Below are 25,110 nucleotides of genomic sequence, written 5' to 3'. Positions count from 1 at the left end.
CCTTTTTAATTCCAAATAGGAATTCTGTTTGGAAACTTGATTAGAATTTCAGCAAACTGCAGGTACCAGCAAAGCTTGCTGTTTTAATAACCTACCCATAGTTCGTTTTATATTATCAGTTTTCTCTCTGCCAAAGAACCTATCGCCTCATGCTGCCAATCCATTTTCGTGCTGGAAACATATGGAAAGCTTTGCTTCATAGTAAAGACTTGCCCTTCCTTCTAAAATCCCTGTCTCATGTTTGCTGTCTTCATGGCTATCCATTTAGCATTCATTCTTGTTCAGTTTCATTTCAGTAACAGGAGGCTTTTGAGAGATGCAAAGTGATGAACCTTTTCTTTAGGGGGAAAACACCTTCTGAAGAAAGTTAACATAGAAAGAAAAAGCAAACATTTTGTTGTGTATGTCAGTGATTGATAAAGACCAGTCAGTGTTTCCTGATTTCAGCATCACTTGGATAACCTGATTGGATTGCACAGTTGTTTTTCCTGCATATTGCCCACATTTTGAGTTTGGTGCTGTATTGCTATAGAGTGTGCTCTTTCTAAACAGAAGGAGGAGGAGAAGAGCAGAGGAAAATACAGAGTTTGCAATGGTAAGCACACTGAGTTTGCAAGCTGAATTGTCACGTCGGCTTGTCCTATGGACCAAGTTACATATTTAATAGGCTATCAGAAATTCTGTTCCTTAGACTGCTGTCAGGCTACTTGATTCAGGTAGCAAGAGTCATAGGACCACCAGTGTCTCATCAGATTTCTTTTATGAGTTACTGGGGTTGAACAGGCATACAGCAAATGCTGCTTTCATTCACCTACAACACAAGCCACCCTATGTCTGTGCTGATACACGTGCAGAAATCTAAGATGTTTGTACTGTGCGTAAGCAAATGCATACGCAGGTGGTCGTAGTGATGAAGATGCTTGAGGGATTCTGAATGTATATGTGGCTTATTAGTCCATGCTGAAATCTTTATGGGTACTGTTGCACCTGTTGTGTTAAAGCTCACACAGGTATGCCTGCCATGCTTGTGGTAGGCATTGGGCGTGAGTTACCTCCTCATTTTTGCCATGTAGGTCTGTCTTGTACTATTTTAAGTATGGCTTTGGAATTAGCAATTTTGCCTAATCAAAGCCTTTGGCACATATGACACTGATTTAATCTTTTACATATTTTTTTCCCTAATATCTAATGTCTTATGCTGAAAGCGACATGTTTTCTTCAGTGCTCTGTGTAAGCTGCCTTTTATATGTCAACTTTGCTTTTATATAGGACTTTCTTCTTTTGTAGAGTTTCGTGTTTAGTCTGTCTTTGGTGCTATATTTAAGTTTGTAATGTTGCTGGCATTAACTTGTAAGTTCAAGCTGGGGAATGAAAGTATTTGCCCCATTCCATGTAAGAGGATTTATTTAAAGTGTGCCTTACAGCTCCACCCCCTTCCTCCTCAGAAATAAACCAGGATCCGAGCTAGATTATTGGTACCATAATGAAGGACTATGCTTGTCTTCCATAAAAGTTTGCTTTCTTAATAGATGAATATAACACATTTACTCTTCTACCTTACTCTGGAGATTACAATATTGAAGATAAATGTAACTTACAACAGTGAGCACAACAGAACTATCTGTCTTTCTACAAGGTAACTGTTTGTCATCCTTCCAAAAAATGTGTGGTGACTAGCCAGACAGCAAGCAAATGCTGTTTCATACACCTGTATGCCAGATGTTTTACAGCTGTGCACATGCTGCTGCTGCTGAACCTAGAGTGAGTGCCATGGGACAATTGATTCAGGAAAAGTATGAATTTTTCTTTTGGGATGGGCTGAAATGACAGTGAAGGAGACAGCTGCTAGTCAAAGGAATTGCATAGCACAATCAAGAAGCAAATCTTTCGGCATCTTGTTTGGGGATATCACTGACATTAAGAGTTAAGAAGATTTCCTCTGGCTTCTTCACAGCTAAAATATTTTCCATGGAACTTCAATGTCTAATGAAATTAAAGTAGAAATTGCTGAAGTTCGATTTAGTAACATATAGGTGAACTGATTCTAGTAATGAACTGCACAGAGTGAGGTTTTACAAAGCTAGGTGTATGAAGCAGGGACTAAAAAAGTCCTATTATTTTTAAGGGCAGCTGGGTATCTGAATGTCACAAAGCTTTGAAAATTGTCTTATTATTGAACTTTTTATTCCCCAAACAGACCTTTTTATTTTTTAGTTCTTAAAACTATGGACAGTTTGACAAAGGAAATGGTCCTATCATTGCAATCCCAGTCCATTTTCTTTCCTTATGACTCCTACAATAATTCTCCTTTACAAAATACTTTGCAGCATTGATTTGAAGCTTGCAATATTTTGTAAGGAAGTGGGTTGGTTTTGCTGTTGTGTAATCTTTTATTTATTCAGCAATAATAACGCACTGCTTGGTATGTCAAAATGGAAGTTCTAGGAACTGATATGCTGCACATGGTATTTGTAGCCAAATCTCAGTGTAGCTGCAGCTGCATTCCATGTCATGTCTTTAAAGAGAGGAAGGAGGATATCACACACTGCCCTGGGAAGGTGGCCAAGGTATTAGACATGAAAGTGGGCAGGCATATGTGCCTTTATGGGGAGAACAGGGGAAGGAGTGTGGTCCTGAAAGTCTGTATAGGGATGGGCATATTTTGGTTGCTTCAGAAACCAACTCAAATTTTGGATTAGCATTTGTAGCCTTGTCACTGACCCAAAGCTTTTAAGGCTTTTGAAAATCTGTTTTTAAGGTGGTGGTTTCAGGAATTTGTTTACTAGTGACCTCGCAATCCAGCAATGAAATGGTGTTTTCTGTTTTGTTTCTTAGCATATGATGTGGAGAAGAGAACTATAGCCACCACTATGATCTAACTTGATTTTGAAATGCAGAATTGAGGAAAAATTATGTCAAACTAACATCATGATGACTCGGTGTGAGAGACATTAATGTTTTGAAAGGAGATGGCCAAAATCTTGCTGGTAAAACACAAACTTCTCCAAAGCTCTGTGCTTATGCTTACTTAGCTCTTTTCATCAATTAACTTATTGGTGCTTTTGAGAAGCATTGAAAGTAGCAGCACTTTTCTAGGCTACGGAGTGTGAGTGGGAGGAGCCCATCGCGTGCTGTGTGGTGCAGCATGGAGACCTGTGGTGGTACATCATGTGGCACAGTGGGCATGGGAAGGACTATGTATGGTTTCAAAGTTGATAAGATGGCCATTAGCAGGGCACTGTGCCTGAAGGAATACCCTTTGACTCAATGGCACGTTTATCTGAATATATAGCTAGCTTTTGCTTCCGAAGACACTGTAGCTTGCTAATGTGCTTTGCCGCCTTTACGTTACGTTGAGCTGTGCCATGTCACCGCGGGGCATAATTAACAAGCAGGGAGCACAGCAGTCCTGGACCCACGCAGAGCCGGGGACAGGTCTTCCCTCTGGTTTGGGGGAGTGTTAGCTGTGGTGCTGAGAAGGCAGCTCACACTCTCTGCCTGCTGAATGGATATTTCTGCTTTGACATCATACTGTGAAGTTCATTTACTTCCTGTCTCAGGTGTAATATATTTTTAGTGGAGTTGTTTTCCCCTGTGATTGTTTCCTGAGTTAGTAGATCTTCCTTCACTTTGGCAAGGATCTTCCTTAATAAACAGTCTCATCATCAGTTATTGGTTTCATATGACTGGTCTGTGAAACACACAGGGTTATTGAAAGCTATAAAATTTGTGTTAGCTGTTTTTCCTACATCGTGATCCAAACGATCTCAGTAGTGCCTCAGTGGGTTTAATCATATAAATTTATTGCTGATTACCCACAGCGAACCAACAAGCCGCAACTGTGCGACTGGAGCTCAGATGAACTTATCTGCTTACACCCGAAGTGGTTCAGTGAAAAAACATCTGTAAAATGTTAGTTTTAGTAACAATTGCTTTGGTTATAATCGTTTTATAATTTTTTTTGTCATTGTTACTTTCAGTAACTTTTAGTCTATTCTAGAAACTTTAAGTTACAACTTCATTTAATCCTGTTTTTAACCCAAACAGTGAAAATGTTGATACTCAACATTGCTTTATAGTGAAGTGGGAAAAAAAGAGCTTCTGTGGTAGAACACAGTGTGCTACTAATAGCACGTGATGAACTAGCACGAAGTATCATATTAATTGATTTAATGAGTCCTTAGATCCTATGATACTTGAAAGAAGGTTAATTGTTTGCCTACCAACAGAACTGTAATGGACTGTATTTAAATGTATCATTTGATTCTCATTTTCTTCAAATACCCACTTATGAGGTATTCACTCCTCCCTTCATTCCCCGCCCCCAATATTCGTAGCTCCTCTTGCTCTGAAGCATTTTAAGAGCATTAGCTCAAAGCACAGTGTTGCTTCCAGACCTTTACATCCCTTGGGGTTAGGTGTGAATGAATGCTGTGCTGGGCACAGTCCTCTTCCTCTAACTAAGCAGAAACGTGCCCGTCTTGGCTGACGGTTCAGTGGCAGGTAATGCTAAATGGTGCTTGTCTGAAAAGCATGATCAACAGTAATTGGTTTGGCACATTTATATTCCGTATTAATTTCCTCTTGCTTGTATAGACCATATGAAGAGCAGTGTGGAAGCACTGTGGTTTTATTTTTTTCCATTTGATTCTGTAAAATAAAGTCATTTTCGTGTCTTGAGAGGACGAGTGCCAAAAGGGTGGTCCAGCTTCCCTGAAAGGCTGTGTTCAACACAGCCTTGCTTTACAGGCAGGTTAAATTACTGCAGTTGAATGCTCTGGAAGGCACTGCCATAAAGGGAAATGTGGCTGCCAAAATAGCCATGCTGTAAGTCTCAGGAAGACAAACTGGGGTAAACTCAGTCCACGTGCTCCGTTCTCGGTGCTAACTCTCTGCAGAATGCCTGAGCAAGCTTACCCAAGGTTTCTGTTCTAGCAAGGCAAAGTGCTGCATTGTATATTGGAGGGAGTTTTAAGCTGTTTGGCTGCATCCCCAAATTCAATTTATAGTGCTGGAACCTAAAGGTGGGCCATGCATGGACTTTGCAGCACACACTGTGACTAATGTGCCATGAAACACAGGTACAGCAAGCCAGAAATGGTAAAAGAGTTTCAACATGGTTGACCTTGTCAACTCTGCCTGTGACTGATCATTTTGCTTTGGGATAGCTGATACCATAAAGAAAGAAAAAAAGTAAAAGTCTCATGCCATAAATTGAGAGCTTAAATATCATAAACTGAGAGCTTATGTGTAAAAAGGGGAAAAACTTTGCAGGAAATTTTGAATAAAAACTGCAGTACAGTTATTTTTAAATAGTTTACTTTTGGCAAGAAAACATTTCCTTCATAGGTACTCAGAGTACTGGGAATACCCACCCACACATATGGGCATACCTGCCTATTTGAACACCTACACACCCACACACCCTTAGTGGCAGGATACAATTAAATACGCTTCCAGTTCTGGATTTGTATTTTCAGGATAGAATAAGTAATTTAAATCAGATTTCTGAAACATTCACAACTAGGTTATATTGTCAAGAGTATGTATACTTTGACTACAGCAAGAAGCAACTAGTAAGCGTTCATGGGGATGAAATTCCTGTGCATATCTGCACATTCATTTTGATTGGCAAATAAGTCAGTCATACTTCATAGTGGATGCCTTCCTGATCATTAGGATATCTTTCATCCTTCGTCCTCCTTTCTTCTCTTTTCCCCACCCCAATATATTGGATGTGCTGGAATAGAATCGAATACAAAAGTTGCATCAATATACAGTGTAATGTATTTGAGGATTTTTGCATCTTTGCTGGAAAACAAAACACTTCGGACAGTAGGAGAATTATTTCTCTGATGAAATGTTGCAGATTTATTTATTTATTTATTTGAACCCTCTCTTGGCTGTCTTCATCCAAAGAACATAGTCTTTTTTAACTCTTATTTGTAGAATTACAACATATTCTACAACTTTGTTCCTCAAAAAAATGCTGAGATGTTCTTTTCATTAGGAATAAGGAGAAGACATCCAGGATTCAACACTTGCATCCATTTTTCCGTTCTGCTTTCTCTGTTTTTTTAGCTTCCCTCTTGCCTCATTTAGGCAGCATCAGCTTTTGCATTGTGTATCACATCCCATCCTTTCTAACAGGCAATTTTAGAGCATTCTTCCTCAGTATTTTGAGGGATGCAGAAGAGACTTCTTCTGTACTACCCGTACTTCACTGCTGCTTTCTCATTGCTCCGTCATGAACTTGTAATATATCATCTATGTGGTGCTGCTCTGTGTTGTCAGAGGACTAATTTAATTAATTTTCTTTAACTGTCCCTTAATTGAATTTTTGAAAGACAGATACAATTACAAACACAGCACAGGAAGAGCATAGGAAGAATGTCTGGCACAGCTATACAAATAGATGTATTACTTCAAATATTCCCCTGCTGGTGAACAGGACAAGTAATCTGTAAAGGATTATATGAAAGAGGGAGAAAGATACTCAGAGTGATACTGAAACTTATTGAAGTGGTCAAAGCCAGTATAAAAGAAAAGAAAAAAGTCTCAGAGACATTTAATCACATGAGCGCCTTCAAAGTGCAGTGGCTTGTCTTCCCTTTCACAGGTACTCAATCAAAAAGGAAATAAAAATTATCCTAATGCCTGTGCTCTGGCCATTGTTTCAGGAGAAGGAGCCAAGGTGGCATTGCAGCCCACAAGCTGGCATCCCTAAGTGGTGAAGGTTTGCCTTCTGCCACTGAGGTTGAACAGAAGTGCAAGCAGCTCTGCGTTTTACCAGCTGAATTGAAGTCACTCAGGAGTAGGAGAAGCTGTGATTAAAAGCCCTAGGAAACTCATTTTGAAGCACTTATTTGTCTTTCGTACATGGCAAGGCATAAAAAAAGTGGGGACCACAAGTCTGCACAAGGAAATAAGGCTTCCTAATAGCTTAGGTTGGTCAGTAATGCAAAATGCCAATGTTGCATAAGGATCATCAAGTCCCGTAATTGTGTTTCCTCTGAGCTGGAGCTTTGTTTCTGTTTCTGAGTTGCCAGTTTGAATAAATGACCTAATAAGCCAAGGGACGGCAGCTCTTGAAGACAGGCCACATTCACTAAAAGGTGTGCTTTAATGGTATTATTTCAGTGTATTTTACCAGCAAGGTATCCTAATTTGAATGTAGAAAGGCCATCCACAAAAGAAACCCTGGTAGCTGAGCAGGCTGTGACAGCCAGTGACCATGCTTCCTTATATTCCTAGTAAATATGCTGCTGCAGAAGTCTGTAGTAAAACCAGATTCTTTCACCTTTTCCTAAAGGAAATGTCAGCAATCATTTCAAATTGTTTAAATGCTTTTTTCTAATGCTTTACATGTGCTTTACAAAATGGGCACAATTGGGAGACTCGCTTTACTCCCTAGTCAAAAAGAGAGAAACCGGGATGGGAGAATTGGTGAATATATACACAAATGCCCACTACACGCAGGGACACGTGTCGTGCTGGAACATTAAAATTTAAGCAGAATGGCTGTTCTAGTACACCTGGCTGTGAGCATTCTTATTCCAGGATAAAAGTACTTTTTTCTGGGTAAACTGAATCTGCTCTGAAATGTTAGCAAAGCCTATGTATACCTTGCAACTGGAAAACATTTGATATGCTTTTAAATGATATTTTCTTAAGGGATAGCAACTTTTTTGTTTCCTTGGGTTGTTTAGGCCAAATGGACCATTTCATTAAAGAGGTGTTCTGAATTCTGTTTCCCAGATACAAAAGCCATGATAATCCAAAAATATGCTTTCTTGTAGGCCTTTCAACATGATTTCCAGTCCAGTTAAAAAAAAAAATTAGTAGTATACAAGATGAATCCCAGATAACTGCAGCGTAGTGCCTAGTGATTTCATGGGGTACCATTTTCTAGGGGTATATTCAAAAAAGTTTAGCTCTAGGAGGATACAGTCATCTTCATTTTATGAGGCAATTAAAGGCTTCTGTTTTGACGTTGTCTGGTGTCTTCTCTGGGACTGATTCAGAACCAAATACATACTGTAGAGGAAATTCAGCATGACAATTTGCTGCTGGCATTCTTCATAAGGAGTTGCAGTATTCTCCCAGATGGGAAAGAAAATTACAGGGGAGTTGGTTTTTTTATAGGTCTATATTATAGCTAACCATTCTTCTACTTATCACTGCAGGTACATGGAACACTGCCTGGTTTTGGAGTCTCCACTTTATAAAGCACAAAGTTATATTAATATTTTTTTGACATTTGAGTAAGAAAAATTCTTAAATTTTCCCAGATTCAAGACAACTGACTGCCTTTTCATTCTTTTCAGATACATATTTAATATCAGTCACAAAGGTAATACAGTATGAGATTTAGGGTTCTGACAGATGTGTATGCAAATGAAAATGATATTGCTGAAGCCATATCAGCCCCTGCCTCTCTGAGGGGTGGTGGTGCCCTGAGTGCAGGGATGTCTGATCTGCTTGTGAATCAGCTCCACAGCAGTTGTAGTTTACTACATTTAGCATTTTGTAGGTAAGCCTCTGTTATTTTTGGTTTGCCTTATGTCACTGCAGAAAAAAAGTGGTTGTCCAGAAACTGGTTGAGAAGTGACTGAGATATTTGTGCAGCAAGAGCTGAGGCAGAGGGTCAGCAGGAATGTCTGTCTTGTCTCTTGCTCCAAGCCCCACTCTTCTTGCTGGTTAATCAGTCCTAAATCTCACGCAGCCCCTCAGTGAACTGGAACGTGGCCAGACAGGCAGGGTTGCAGCCACGCTCCTCTTTGCAGCAATGTGGGTGCAGGTGCCTGTGCTCTGGAAGCTGTAAATCTGTGCTGCCTTGGGGAGGAGCCTGGGCTTCTATGTCCTGCCTGCCACAGCCCTCTCTGAGGGGACAGTAGTGTGAAGGGCTGCCTTTTGCTTGCTGTGGTTTTTTAAGGGGTCTTCACTAGCAAAGAGACCATAAGCCTTAAATGTCAGAATAAGCTAGGCAAGGGTCAAAATCTAATGAGAGGAAATGAGTAATAAGGATGTTGTAGAGTGTCTCCTAGGTAATTTGGAGTTGTGCCCTGGGTATGTCATCGTTTTCCCTTCTCTCTCACTGAGTTCTGGTTTTTTGGGTTGGGTTTTTGTTGTTGGGGTTTTTTTTAATAGTAGCCTTAATGATAGTGAAATGGATCTGATACAGTACCTGTTAAATGGCAGCTTCCCCTTGTATGGCATCCATCTGTGAATGCAATTAGAACAAACATCTGCTCCCAGAAATTGCTTCCTGAACTGTGCTGTTTTTTTCAGTGTCTGCCAGGCTTCTCCTCGCCCTCCCCAATCCTTATTCATGTGACATTGCAGCCACTTCAGCTGGCTTGTTGAAACTCAGAAGTTATAACTGGAAGAGCAATGCTATACTATTCACAAGAAAGAGAAAATTTGTCAATTGTGAAGGTTGTTGCATTTGTTAGGTGTACATAATCCAGGTTAGTTCTACATTATAACCTGGATCCCACAAAAATGAATATTCATGTAAAGTATCTTTTTCAGCTAAAATTGGAATTAGTGGGTAAGTAACTAGACAATAATCTTGAAAAGCAGAAGAATGTTACAGAGACTATAATAGAGCCACACATTAATATGTAGGCATTCCCTTCTGAAAACAGCATATTGAATTTGGTTTTAAACATCAGCTCGCACACAGTATGATGTGTAATATTTTGTATAGGCTTGCTGACTTAAAATGTGTGCTTAAAGCTAACTGCTGTTATCTGAGCTCTGCTGTTATCCTCAAATCAATTTGGCAATAGGTTCGTATTCTTTAGCAATTTGACCATTCTGTTTCTGTCTGCTTAATTAAAGCTTCTTGGATCATTCTCAGTTTCTTCACAGAAACAGTTTTAGGACTCTTGACATGTTAACATGTTTCTAATATTTGAAATGCTGAGAAAGCCAAGAATTTTTAAGTTGCCGTGTTCATATAAAATTTGTATCTGTAACATCTGAAGTCTTATGAATTTCTTAGACTTGTATTTATACCTGTATTGTGTCCCTGTGCAGTTACACAGAATTTAGAGGTTATCTGAAGCTGTCTCCATAACGCCTGGAAACCAGTTTTTCTTTGAAATATTTCTTTAGTCTGTGAAGAGATTTTGCCAGGCATCTATATTAATACCTCTATAAAAAAAGGAAATACTTTCTCACATGTGATTAAAATGTAGAAGTCGTTAACACAGGAAAGCCATTGAGGCCAAGAATTTAACAAGACTTCTAAAAGGTTATAGCCATCAACAATGTGCAGGGTTGTAATTAATGTAAGTAAGTAATTTGGAAAAAGTGCTAAGCACAGTGTTCAAGGATTCGGTCAATCTTCAGCTATCAGCTCCCAGTGTTGGACAGAGGTTGCTTTGTCAACCTCCACAGTTTTAGCTTTTCTCTGTAAAGCATCTGGTACCAGCCACTGTCAGAGGCAAAACCCTGGGACGCTCACATTTGCTCTGACGTGATATGGCACACTCCCTGCCTGCCTTCTAGCTGATTTAAACTGGGTAACTTTTGTATTAATTGATCACACTGCACCAGTTGTCTGTGCATACATGATGCCCTGCTGCTCTGTACATGTAGAAATCAAGGCACTAGGAGCTTTTGTTACTAGACTGAATCAAATTAAGATAAAAGATGATGTTTCGCAAACAAATGCAGAAAAGTAGATGCAGGTACTTTCCCCCCTGCCTCTGATGACTTTTTTCCATTCCTGTATTTCTTGGTTGTGGCCAGGCACGTGCTCTGCACTGTCCTGCAGGCTCACCCACAGTTGCAGCAAAGCAGCAGGAACACAAGGGAGAGAGAACATGCAGTAGCACACAGGGAGTAAAGCCTTTTTCGTATGCACCAGAGAGAAATAACGTCGTGCTGCTGGCACTGCATATGTCAGATTTGCTTTTGTGTCTGAGACCCTGAATGAGCTGTGCTGTCTGTAGAGCTCTGATCTAGACTGTAGTAAAGAACATCAATGCCATTGTATTTGGCACCTGTAGTAAAGATGTGATGCAGTGAGTAGACATGGAAACCAAGTGCTCTGCAGGTAATCTGTGCAGAATAAGATCAAGGCATGTGACAGCACAAATAAGCTCCCTCTGAGTTTGTGGAGCTCTTTGTCTCTTTACTTTTCTCTGGGAAAAAGAAAAAAAATTAAATTTCTTAACTTTCACAAAAAAATCAATTTAACAATAGCTTCGTGGTCAGTATTTAAGCAATCTGACAAAGGAGGAATGTAATGTGGAAGCAAAGATAAAGCAGAGTTTTCCCACAAATAAGCAAGTGATTTTCAAATGGGAATAACTACAGGAATTCCAACTGCTGGAGAGGATGCTGATGATGAGATGGCAGCATGATCTGTGGCTGCATCCAAGGGAGAGCGCTCTTGCTCACCAGCAGCCTCTCTTCAAGGAAGATGCCCAGGCAGGTGGGTAGTGACACACTACTGGGGCATTGCAGCTCTTCAGACGAGGTCAGTGTGCCGTCATGGGGGGCCTTCTTCCATGGGGTCACCAGGAGGGAAGGAGGCAGGCTAAACGTTAGCGGATGTGTTGCAGGTTGTGTTTGTTACGCCTGTGGCCGACCAGTGGAGTTGTAAATGGCTGGTTTGCCAAAAATGAAAGTTCATTACAGATGGGCCTTGTTTTGATTAGGAGGAGCCAGGGGGGCTATACCATAGGAGTAAATAAAGTTTATAGCTTTGTCTGCTGGTTTGTTCGCTTTGGCATTAGAGAGATTACACTGTAACTGGTTTTTAATTTCTGTGTTATGAATTTACTTTAGTCTTTTTATGGTTTACTCTGTATGTACACAAATAAACTGTCTATGATGGTGGTGCTTTTACACTTTTTTTCCAATGCTTGAGAAGAAGTTCCCATAGATGGTTGCTGTATTAGATGTTTGTCAAAACACAGAAAAGAGTAGTGTTACCTTGTTTTGTGTTGGGATGCAGAAATTCATTATTACCTTCCACTTTTTCTGTCCTTTCATATGCTTCATTTGGGAAAAATACTGAATGCCACCCACAAAACATCTGTTTGGGGGTTGGTTTGCTTTTCAGATTGAAAAAAAAAAAAGTGTGTTTCCAAATATGGTTGACTTTAATTGGACAATTTAACAACGTTTTAGTTACTTATATGAATATATTGTTATCCTTTGTTATATTACAGAAACTGTGGTTAGAAAAGTGACTTACTGCAAGTTTGTACTGAGCAAAGTGTGAGAAACGGAGAAAGTTGTATTTCATTAAAAAATACTGATACAAAGGCTTCATTATGTAATAGAAAAAGATGTTTCATGCAATGTAACTATTTAGCATAGTTATTTTTGAGTTTCAGTTATATGAGACTAAGATGAGAATGAGAGTTACCAATTTTACGTTCCATTTTCCTGGCAGCACCTCAGCTCCTTTTGGCAAATCATTTAACCTTTTCTGCCTCCTATCTCACTCACCTTTTAAAATGGAGATCTAATTTCATTTATTTCCCAGATGTACTTAACGTATTTAATTCATATTTGTAAGTACTTTGAAAATAATTTTATTTATAAATATAAAAATAGAAATCTTTATTATATTATGTAAGGATACACATTTTTAGGGTAAAGATTGTGCTCTCCGTCAATTAACAAAATTTTGTCTGGTTTCCTTTGACAATTAAATCTGTCTGACAGCTTGTTAACTCGTGGCTCTCTCTCAGTGAACAGAAATTAGGGGTTTAGTATCTCCTTAGAGAAACTTTGAAAATCAATATTGCCATAAGACAGCTAAGTCACACATCCATGGCTAGAATTTTTTCCTTTCTCCTTACAGCTATTAGCGCAGTTCAGGCAACTTGCAAAGAAGGTGGCTCCTCTGAAGGCACTAGTGCATCGCAAGTCAGTGGCTTTCGGCCTTTTTCAAAGCGTTTCTATGCTCCTCCATTTTCCAGGAGAAGTGTGAGCTCCAGCATAGGTTATTCAAGGCTCGCTTTTCTTAGCAGCCTTTTGGAGACCTCTTAAAATAGTGGTTTGATAGACTATAGGATTACAATTGCTGATCTAAGTAATATCATTCATTTTTTATTTGCTTCCTTGCCAAAAGGAACCACAGTACATTCTGATATGATTTTAGAGAACACACTGTATTGAATAATACGTACTGCTAGAGGTCTGCGATGGACTTGTGACTGAGAATATATAATTTACACAGACATTTTAACGATTTGACATCCTCGTATCCAGCCAAACTGGATCCATTCTGGATCTTCTGGGTTAGGAACAAATAGAGTGGAAAAGTTTTTGAATTCTTCAGTGCAGCTAAGATAGCGTTGACCTAGCATATCGAAACAGTAATTTGCCATGAGAGAGATGGGGCAAATTCACGTATGGTTAGAAAGTAGTTGCATCCAGAATTATAACATAAGGTGCTTGTTTGTAATTGTCTATTTCCTGTTTGCTTCAATCTGTCACAAAATAATGTGTGTTAAGGGCTACAAAGAGCAAATAATTTAAATTGTTTATCTAAGCAACAAGTGTCTTGAGAAAGTAGATATAGACACTTGAACTAACGAGATTAGAGGCGCTCACACGTCAAGGTTGATACATGATGATGGTATGGTGATAGCGATTGATGCTGTTGATGCCCATAACAGCTGATCATTCTTTGGAGACAAGCCCCCAGGCTCTTCTTTCCAACATCTCCCATGATAACTACAGACCAGAAAGCTGAACTGCACCTGTGAAGTGTATATCCTAGGTTTTAGTGTTTCCCAGTACTGAAAACAAGATTTCATCTACTCAAATGGGATTAGCAAAGTATAGTCATGTCCTCTTCCACTTTTTTCAACTCCTGTTGTTTCCGGCATTTTGCAAAATTCTCACACCCTTCGGTATTATAAAGATCACCACTGGCACTTAGTTTAAATAAAGTAATAAGACCAAGCCAATTTGGTGATTTCACAATTAAAAAGAACAAATTTTAAGGAGTCCTTTGCTATAATCCCTTTGTGTTCGTTATAGAATCATAGAATCATTTAGGTTGGAAAAGACCTTCAAGATCTTCGAATCCAACCATCAACCTTGCCCACTAAACCATGTTCTGAAGTGCCTTGTCTACGTGCTTTTTGAATACCTCCAGGGATGGTGACTCAACCACTTCCCTGGGCAGCCTCTTCCAATGCTTGAACAACCCTTTCAGTGAAGAAATTCTTCCTAATATCCAATCTAAACCTCCCCTGATGCAACTTGAGGCTGTTTCCTCTCATCCTATCTCCAGCCACCTCACAGAAGAGACCAGCACCCACCTCACTACAACCCCCCTTCAGGTAGTTGTAGAGAGCGATAAGGTCTCCCCTCAGCCTCCTCTTCTCCAGGATAAACAACCCCAGTTCCCTCAGCTGCTCCTCATAAGACTTGTGCTCTGGACTCTTCACCAGCTTCGTTGCTCTTCTTTGGACATGCTCAAGGACCTCAGTATCTTTCCTGTAGTGAGGGGCCCAAAACTGAACACAGGACTCGAGGTGCGGCCTCACCGGTGCCGAGTACAGGGGAACAATCACCTCCCTGCTCCTGCTGGCCACACTATTTCTGATGCAGGCCAGGATGCCGTTGGCCTTCTTGGCCACCTGGGCACACTGCTGGCTCATATTCAGGTGGCTGTCAACCAGCACCCCCAGGTCTTTTTCTGCCGGGCAGCTTTCCAGCCACTCTTCCCCAAGCCTGTAGCACTGCATGGGGTTGTTGTGCCCCAAGTGCAGGACCTGGCACTTGGCCTTGTTGAACCTCATACGATTTGCCTCAGCCCATCGATCCAGCCTGTCCAGATCCCTCTGTAGAGCCTTCCTACCCTTGAGCAGATCAACACTCCCACCCAGCTTGGTGTCATCTGCAAACTTGCTGACGGTGCACTCGATCCCCTTGTCCAGATCATTGATAAAGATATTAAACAGAAGTAATTCTTCTCATGTATATATATGTGTGTGTGTGTGTATATATAATCTTTGCCTGATACGATGTTTCTTAGGGAACTTACTCAGATGTCAGTGGATCTAGTTAATTGTAACCAAGAGGGCTAGTATGGCAGCAGTTAAATGTGTTTTTATTCACCATAGTTATACAATCTTTTGGGATTTCTTCACTTTGTAATTTGCCATTGAAATGACTGGATGATGCCCCTGATACTCTTCCTAGCATGGCTTTCTGGGAAGGGTTAAGGTCATTGCATGTTGAGCACATTTATTTGCTTTACCTAGTCTGCTGCTGCCACCATCTCCAGTTTCTGGGCTGTAATTGAGGCTCTGTGCTTTCCTGTGTTAACATGTCAGGCTGTTTGACCAGCAAGGCAAGTCTCGTATGAAAGTTATGAAGCTTTTACACAAAATGGCATAGTGAAGATCAAGAGCACAAAGTGGGACTCGCTCCCAGTGTTTGAGGAATGGCCCTTCTAGAGAAACAATTGGTACAAAATAAACAGGTTTCGGAGGAAATGAAGGATGCCCGGTCCCTGAGCAAATGCAAGGCAGTTGGGATGGGTCCACCTGAGATCTCTCCTACCCAAGTACCACAAAACCTGCTCTGCTTTCAGCAGAACCTTGGTCACCTCCTCCTCACCAGGAGTCCTGAGCACTGGACAAAGCAGGAGGGTTATGTACCGACGAACATCGGATACTTCAGATATTCCTATTGCTGAAACAGCACGAGAGGAACACCTTTATCCTCTGGATTTATTCCCTCAGAGGCATGTTTCCAGCACTGTGTGATATATTGGACACTTGTCAAGAATGGGAACAGCCCTGGGAGCCATCGATATCAGGAGTGAGCTGGAGGGAAGGATTTCTTCTGGCTGAGGAGGTGATTTTGTACAAGAGGCAGCGAGCGAGAATACTCTGCCAGGGATTCTATCGAAAGCACAAGAGGGAAAGGAAAATCAGGATGCAGGCCTTGGCCAAGGGAGCAATTACTCCTGAAAATGGATTTGAGTGGGCTGAGATGGAGGGAAGTATTTTAGAACAAGTCATCTGGAATTTGTAGCTCTGTTTTTTCTCTCCCCCTTTATCTCCTACGTGGTTGGTTGTTTGGGGTTTGGGGTTTTTTTGGGTTGGTATGAAAAAATAGTATACTGAACTAACACCATCTAACGTGCTACCTCAGAGAGGAAGAGTTGTATTTTTCAAGTAAAACTTACAATATTGGTCCCATTGTGCTGTTATTGTGGGGACCATTTTCTTCTGCTTCAAGTATGGTTTTATAAATTCTAAGATGAAAACAAGTCAAGACAACTCTGCTGAGAGGAACTGCGGTCATATATATGTGAGTCACAAATGTTTTACTTAATCGGGGAAATTCCTCATTCTTTTACAGATTACATCTGTGCCTAAATATTTTATTTAATAACTAGTGAAATGCTGGTTCTGGGTCTTCAGTGATTCAGCATGTCACTAACAGCAACATTTGAGTTCCAGTGGTATTACACTGACTTGTTCACAAGAACTTGGCCAACCAAGCATTGACCGATTCCTCTCATCCCCTGCTTCCTTTGGGATATGCATGCACAGGTCTCTCCAAGAGCTGTACTGGACAGATGTGGACAGTTGTGTGGGTTTTGGTTTTTTCCTTAGGGTGCCCAGGAGATCACTTTTGGATTCAGGCTATTTCCGCTCAAGATAAGTTATTTGTAGGGTCCTGGTAATCCCTCAGAGAATATAACAGGGCACAATCTACTTCTGCCTCACTTGAGCACCTGGCAGCAAGGTCCGTTAGGATTGTATACTCAATATTCAGTACTTTTATAACTTCATCCAGATGCTGATAGTAGAAGAACAATGTCCATGCATTTTGTTGTAATCGAACAATTGCCAAGAATATGGAAACATTAAAGTAAGAGACAATTATAATAGTATAATTGATGCCAGGTGGACTTCTGCACCTGATATCAGTCAGCATGCCAGTGAAACAGAGCCATTTATTGCAAGGAATACTACAGCATATGTCGGGGTAGCATCAGCATCGTTTAAAACATTATTTTGATCATTTTGAAAGCTGCTAATATGTTGCGTTTCTTACTGTGATTGATCTTATACATTGCAACAAGATCCTTTTTTGTTAAAGATTTCCTGAGAAGGAAATATGAGCTTCACTATCCTTATCTCCTCTGGCTATCATCAGATTTGGTAAATCTTCATTAAAACTTATAAGTAAACTGTTATTTAAACACTGACTAAAGATCATTGCCTAGCTGCTTTTAGAAATCCTTGTTATTTTCAGGCAATGAAAAATAATGAGATAATATTTTCTTAAGCATTATGTAGCTATTAAAGTAGATTTTTAGAAACTATTGCCATTTCCAAGGCTGAATTTATTAGTTCTTTTTAAAGGTTGATACTTTTCCAAGGAAGCCCCAACTTGCTTCCATTGTGCATCTGCTTCTCCTAATGTGAGAGTTTGAGGTTTGTTTGCTTTGCAGAGGTGGTGAAAGGTCACTTGAGCATCAGTTCAGTGTTTGCTATGGTGTTGTTCCCTTCTCTCATATGTGTGGGTGTGTAGACTATATTGTGCATATTTTGTTTTGGCCATTTAATTCTGTTGTATTTCTTTTAACTAAAACAAACAATACTATTCTTTTAATTATTCTTTTCTGTCATTTTCATGTAAATTTTTTTTTCTTCTGTCATTCAAACATGAGCTACCTCAGAAGTGATAGAGCTCTGTAGCTCTGTAGCTCTGCAGAGTGGGGAAATTTTCCGGTTCTGTGGAACAAACTACTAGCTGATCCTGGAGATACTTAGGATATGCTGCCTAATTTTTGTGCACTAGCTTCCCTCTTCAGTGCACACCAAGTGCCTCTGTGCGGTGTAAGGACAGTCCAGTTTGAAGATGAACTAAGTGACCACTCACTGGAAGTATTTGCACAGCCACATGCTTCAGTGTGCTGTAGTCCTACCCACTACCCTCACTGCATAGATAGTCTCACGAAAAATTTCCAAGTATAGGTTTAAAATGGAGAGTGCAGGGACCTGAAGGCATCCGGTAATAAGATCTGCGCTCACATCTCCAGTCATGCACTGCAGTGAGGTGACTGTTAGTCTCTCCTCTCCCACTCCATGGATTGCGATTCCCCTGGTGCCAGCCGGCAGTGCCTGGCCAGCACCACAGGTGTCAGTGGGAGTAACCTGACACTGGAGATAAAGAGTGCCTAAAGGCAGGCAAGGTTGGAGACCTGGAGGGATTTCTTCAGAAGAAGGGAGGAAAGCTCTTCCTTTCAGCTTTGCATGCATTGAGACTGACAGATGCACTGCAGGGGAGCAAATTTCTGGTAGTGGATCTGTCTTTCTGAGCTCTAACTCACACTAGGAAACATTATTGATACCCTGAAGCGTAGCTCCTTCGTGCTGCGCCTCAGGATTCTAACAAATTCTTGCACGCTGAACATAATGCATGCAGGTTTATGGCACTACTTGTAAAAATCTTGAGTTTCCTCTTGTATTGTTTCTTGCTGAGGGAGTGTGGGATGTGCAATTCACCCCATCAGATTTTATTGAGGAGTTATCCGCAGTCACGTGGATGCTAGATTCTCTTGAGAAACAACATCTGTGTTCTGCAGCATTTCAAGTTTGAAATGGTTGTGGGTTGTCTTAACTTGATTAATTAACAAAAGGATACAATTAGATAATGTGAATTACTTGCACTTCTTGTCAAATGCAACATTAACTCCATAAGCCACAAAATAGGGACCTTTCCTCAATAAACTGTTTGCTGATTTTTTTCGTATCTTCTAATCATCTGTTTTCCCTACTTTGTTTAGGTACGGATTCCTCTGGTTTTCTTTCTCTGTTTAGAAACCATGGTATGTCTGTAAAACAGACACATCTATAGGTGAAAAAGACACTAAACATGAGTTGGATGTAGTCCTCAGGACCGTCTGTTTTGCAAATCATGCCATTGTGCTAACCCAGTTAAGGTGATCTCAGGTCCCATTAGGTTTTTTCATATAGATAAATGAAAAAAAAAATAGAGATAGATGGGATGGATGGATGGATACGCACTTGAAGTAAAAAGCAGGATATGTCAACCACTGATAGGCATTTGTATGATAAAAAAGGAAGCTAAGCAGCATAGTTCCTCTTCGGACCATAACAAACCTGGCTAGCAGAGTCTTAGTGCTTGACACTGTGCAACTGTTACGTAGACCTTATGGCCACCTAAAATTACAAGTCAACACATAACTGTAATTTAAATGAAACTCCAGTGAAGCTCAACTTAGTCACTCTTCCAGTGACAGTGGATGTGTTCTTGGCGAGAGTATGGAACACCACTTTCATATAGTTTCCTTAAAAATAACTAGCATCCACCTTTTGTAAGGAAGCTCCTTATGTTTTTTTGTTTGTTTAGTCATGTAAGTAAACTTCTGGAAGATCATAAATACCTAGTATAAATAACAGCAGCCTTCAGGCTTTCTTAACTAAAATTGTATTTTATCTTCCACCAGTTGTGCATTTCCAGGAGCATAAATGATCCAAAGGATAGCTGACTGTAAGACTTGCTGCTTTTGCCTCCTAAACATAGAGTGCCATAGTAATAAATAGGCACTGTATTTTTCACATTGCCTTTCTGCAGTTGATTTGCTCTCACGGATGTGTAGACAGTTGCACTGTTTCCAAAGAAAATGGTTGATTCCAGTGAGTTCCTACAAAGCTAGTTCCTATTAATTCCTAAATGATATATTTTGGGCAGCAGCTAGATGAGTTCTTTGTACTTATCCAAAAAACTTTTTTTTTTTCCCCCTGCATAAATTGCATTAAGTCTTAAGGTGTGAGGTTTATGCCTTGTATACTCCTTCTCCCAGGGGAAGTGTGATAGTAACAGTTTTGGTCAAATTAAGTATGATTATTTCGGCTACCTAAATTCAGTTTGTGGTCTTAAGTGGATAATATGTTGTCATTCACTGCTTCTTACCCTACTCTTTTCTCACAGCCACACTGTGTTATGTTGCGTAGATGCCAATCAGTAACCCAAATGTTGTTATATTAGACTGCAGAGTTGTGCTGCTCTCTGTGCAATATATTGTATGGGTGTATATTGTATGAGATGCCTAGCAAGCTGCTGTATGACTGTAAATTTCTGTGAGTTTTTTTTCCTGCTGTACATACCTGCTAATTACCAATGTGATTTATGTTTTAGGCATATTTTCTTTTTCATTGCTCATTCTCCTTTTTTCAAGTTTTAGAAATGAAGTAATTTTAGTAAGTAGTGATCTCAGAAAGCCTTGAAGAGGTAGAGATAGTCTGCCAGCCGCTGTGCAGGTATAGTGTGTGCTGCAGCCGGGGGGGCACATTAGCATGCCCCCCTCCACGCACAAAAATCTAGGCTCCGGTTACTTGGGGCAGGGAGTGGGAGGCTTCTGGTCATGACTGCTGGGGTTAAGGCCAGCCTGGGAGCTCACTTGTTAATGCCTCTATTCAGCATCCTGGAAAACAGTGAGAGGCAAGAGGATCATTCTGTGCCCGCAGCCATGTGGAAAGCCAGTCAGCTGAAGCCTCTATTCAGCCTTGCAGCCAACTTGAGCCCTCTTTTCTCTCCTGCCTTTTTGGCTGCAGGAAAGAAATGGAGGGCTGGAGAGGGAATAATTGGTAGTAATCTCCTCAGCCAGCCAGCCGTCTACTCCTATTGACCTTGAAGTAATGAAAAAGGGATAGATTCTGTTGCATGTTACCTCTGTGTGTCCAAATAATGAAAGTGGAGAGAAATGATCATAAATTTATACGGCTTTGCCTGTTTGGAAGTCTGGGCCATGGGGAAAATGACAGGACGCATTTTATTTTTGCACTGTAATTCACATAGGTATTCATCCCAAAGTGTTCCCTCTGTGAGTTTTTTTGCCTTGTACTTCATTTTACGCAGCAGAAATTTTAATTCAGATGAACTCATTCCCTTTTGTTGACTTAAATTTTTAATATGAAATTAGTCATATTCCCTGAACTGGCAATAAACTGGTTTGATATTCACATTTTATAGATGTCATAGATTTCCATTAGTTAATACAGTGGAGTTACACCTGTGTAGAACTGGGCCTATGAAAAAAACCAAATCCAAACCACACATGTAGGACTTTTTTTTTTTTAACATTTCTCTTTTTTAAAAAAAAAAAGGAAAAACTCCCCTAAACTGATTCTTGGTTTTATTATACAGGGAAAATGAAGACTGGCCAAGCTTGTAGATATATTCCTCCCTCTGAAGAAAAAAAAAAAAAAGGAACCTGGAATTTGGGAGTTTACTTTCAGATGTAGAACTGAGTAACCAGAAAGTTGTCTTTGGCAATTTGTTCATTCTCCTCCTGGTGAGATGTAAATCATTAAGGCAGTTTCTTGTCAAGCATTAACTCAGACACTGGGGTGAATCTGAGACAGAAAATAATTCAGTAACCCTAATGATGTAGTAGTCCAGCTAGTGTGGCCAACAGATAAAGAATAGTAACAAGGTGGTTTAGTACTTAGCTAAGATGCCGAGGCAATGTCAGCCAATAAAATGATGTCATGCAATCAGTGGCAGGGTTTGGTCAATGCAAACTGAGAATTTTGTATTTTAATCCTACTGTGTACAATAACAAAAGATCAGGAAGGACTATATTTAAAAACAGAGGAAATGTACTGAGCCCACTAGAAGAGCCCGTTGCATTATTTTTTCTCAGAGCTAGATCTCAAGTGAGATGATGGCTGTACTGGTACTGAGCTCCCCGAGCTCCTTTCCCTTCCCTGCAAGGGATTAACCTTTGAAATGGCAGCAGAGCTCTCCTGTGTAAATGGGACTGTGGTGGAGAGATCTTACAGTTCGGTTGTATTGCCATGACAGAAACATTACATGAGCATTTGCAGCAAAGCTGAAGTGTAAGGGAGATGTTAACTCCATCACTGAATCTGCAGCAGAACAGGTTGACATAAAGAAATACAGACTGTTCCAGCCCGAGGGGGGCCTGTAAGTCTGGCTCTCTGGAGCAGCTAGGATGGTGGTCATGCGTTTTCCCTCTTTTGAAGGCCAGTGAGCCTGTTAGAGCTTGCCTTTGGCCAGAGAAAACACCGTAGCTGAGCTGTACTCCTTGGGGAATTAGGGAGGACTGAGGGAAGAAGCCACCCGGCTCTGTGCTCTCTGCTGGGAGGTGATGGCTGGCCGTGGTGTGCTCTGGCTGCTCCCCTGCAGCCAGTGGCTTGGTGGTGATCTGGTCATGCAGTAAGCAGATTTAATTCATCAGCCGAACGACCCTGGCCACAAAAACATGTGTTTTCATCAGTTCAGTGTGTTGAATGAGGTTGGTTGCAGTAAGATGAGTGCCAGAGCTAGCTCCAAGGGGGAATCATCCCAGGGGTTCACAGGGTGAAACCGTCCCCTATCAGCAACGGGTTTCAGCTCACATCATGAAAACATACCCCAATCTGACCCTTTCCTTAGGTTATTGTGTTTGGAGTCTTTCTGGTACTCAAGCCAGTGTAAATTTTTTTTCTACCCAGCCATGTTTGAAGGTTACCTCCTGGGGTCAGACTAACCACCAACTGTAATGAGCTCTGCCGACTTGCCCCAGCTAAAATTTTGTTCCTCAAAATCTAACATCTATTAAATAAGTTTTAATGCTTAAAGGCTCTTAGTCAGCAAACAGTAGAGCTAAGTTTAACTCTGGGTTTGTTTCCAGAGATTGTAAGGACTTTCATCTCTTTGGGTATTAATATAGGGCCTAATATAGCAGGGCCATCCTCCACCTCTGAGGTTAAGATATCGCAAGGGTTATGGAGTCCTTAAGCCCAAATGCTATTTTTAGAGTGCCTTGATTTAGCCGAAATATGGTGAGACATTCAGGGCTTCTAACTCTCATCTCAGGAAGACTGAGGGTGTGAATCCAAAGTGGTTCAGGTTGATCCAAACTTGTCCTGCCTTAAAACTGCCCCACAGTCGTAGCCTTTACCCTGTGCCAGTGCTGGCACTGGGGATGGGGAAGACCCTCCTGACTCAAGGTGCTGAAACAGGGGACAATGAAGCAGATCAAAAGATAGTATTATTCTGCTGAACCTGATCTCCAGACGTCTCCTTCACAAGGGAGAAGGGGGGAGTCCTGAGGCAGAGGAGGTGAGAAGCAGGAGTACCTTTGATTTAAAGTGGCTTAAGCTATTGTGGACCAGCACCTCAAGATTTCCACGTCACCCACATGTCTTTATTTGCTGCTAAAATGCCAGTTGTAAATAATAGTATAAGTAGCATGAGCAGAGCTATAGTTAACTGTGTAGTTTAAGTCCATGAAACTATTTACATGTTTAAAAGTATGCAGATGCTGGTGTCTTATGCTAGATCAGGATCTTAATTATGCATAGTTTGAGATAATTGGGTTGCTTTAGCTTCACATCTAAACCTGCTAATTCTAACTACTAAATTAGGATTCAACTGTAATCCGTGTATGTTTAGTTGAACTATTTCAATTTGTTACTTACATTAAGTAATCAGTCAGGAAAGCGTTGCGATTAATTCTGCTCTTATATTCTGGTTTTCTGTGGGACAGGTCTGAGTTCAACGCATTCATATCACCAGGTGAATTTGGGCAATTATGTCCTTGCCCTTTGCTGTGTGATTTTTCCCAGTAGATATAAATGGATAAATGTTCTGGATAATTATTCTGAGGAGCAAGTAAGTTCCAAAGTGTCTTCATTTTGTTGAGTTTATTCTTAGGTTGCTGTGCTAGCCTGTATTTTGTGGCTTTTATTTTCTCTTTCCTGTCTTTTAGAAGTGTACACTTAAAAATGAATTGAAAAAGTACTAAGCTTGACATTTTTAACAGAAACAAAAAACGTGGTGAAGATCACATCTGCAGTTGAGTCCATGATGAGCAATCCAGCCTTTCTGTTAATCTAAGGTTTACCTGGGTGGAGTGATTATCTGCTTACAGTTGCAGGAGTATAACTTCATTTTATTGTTCCCACAGATGAGCACGATGCCAGGACTGCCCACAAGGCCATGCTTCTATGACATTGACCTTGACCCCATCACAGAGCAAGTGACAGGATTGTTTTGAGAGGGACGTCCAAATTCAGGTCAGTCAACAGCCTTTATTTTCCTGTTCCAGCTTGGAAGAGGATGTTTGTCTCTAATATGTATATAAAAGGTTGTCAGGAGTTTATCTAGGCCCTAGTTTCATTGAAGACTTCACGCAGTTTGGGGGCATTTAGGGGAATATGTCATAATGTGCACTTTATCACATGGGTTTCTGGTTTGCTGAATGATGGCCGGCACTTGGCTGGTGTACACTCGTGGTGCACATTGATGGTGCCTTTTGGATTTCCTGGCTCTGTCAGTTTGGCATGGGGAGGAGTTGGCTCTGCAATTGTACCGCTCTTGGCTATGGAAAAAGTCAGTCTGAAGAAATCATGTTATGTTACTCACCTCAAAAGAAATAATCTAGTTCATCTTTGATACCACTCTCGTGTGGCAGTGTGTTTTTGTCATTACCTAGGTATCAGGGGAGATGTTTCTCAGCTTGTTCATGAGCTCTGCTTTGTTTTTTCATGTTTGGGTTTTGGGTTTTTTTTTTGTCCTGATTGCTGTCATATCTCTCAAATAGTAATAAGCATTTCAGGAACACAAATCTGTCCTCTTAGCCTGTCTGTTTTTCATGCTGGGTTCTCTCCCTTTTCTTTGAAGGTTGCAGTTCCCCCACCACCTCCTCCCCTTCTCTAATCACTTAATCTTCTCAGTGTCCTGCTTTAATTTTGTGTAGCACATGTTCCTCACTTAAAAATCCAAGCTGTTATGAAAATATTCCATGCTACTCCCTTTTAACTTTGTAAGATAACAAGTGGAATAAGAGAGGATGTAACCCTGACTGAAACAAACCATGGGGATCTGTGATGGGACTCTTTCCTCTCATCACTTAACTCTCTCCCTTCCCCCAGTAAATCGGTCTGAAGAGTAAAACAGTTACTTTTACACAGGACAACTGTATTACTCTAAGCTAATAGGACTGTGGTGGGACCCCAGATCAGGCACAGCTTTGAGGTAGATGTGCCCATGCACTTCAGCCCTGTTCTAGCAATCCTTGCCTACACTGGTTTGAGAGAACTAGCTTTCTTTTTCTGTTTCTGT

General features: G+C 40.6%; 1 protein-coding gene across 1 annotated transcript in view; it reads left to right on the top strand.

Moving 5' to 3' along the window:
* MTHFD1L (methylenetetrahydrofolate dehydrogenase (NADP+ dependent) 1-like) overlaps positions 1–24,043 on the top strand; it is a 153,331-nt gene extending 129,288 nt beyond the window's left edge. The window contains exon 27 of the mRNA XM_010581930.1: positions 23,954–24,043. Within this exon, the coding sequence (XP_010580232.1) occupies positions 23,954–24,043 (90 nt within the window). The remainder of the gene's footprint in view (positions 1–23,953) is intronic.
* Positions 24,044–25,110: the final 1,067 nt, after the last annotated feature.

The sequence above is a fragment of the Haliaeetus leucocephalus genome, unplaced genomic scaffold, assembly GCF_000737465.1.
Source record: "Haliaeetus leucocephalus isolate CR32 unplaced genomic scaffold, Haliaeetus_leucocephalus-4.0 Scaffold819, whole genome shotgun sequence".
NCBI lineage: Eukaryota > Metazoa > Chordata > Aves > Accipitriformes > Accipitridae > Haliaeetus > Haliaeetus leucocephalus.
This window is presented reverse-complemented; position numbering and strand designations above follow the sequence as displayed.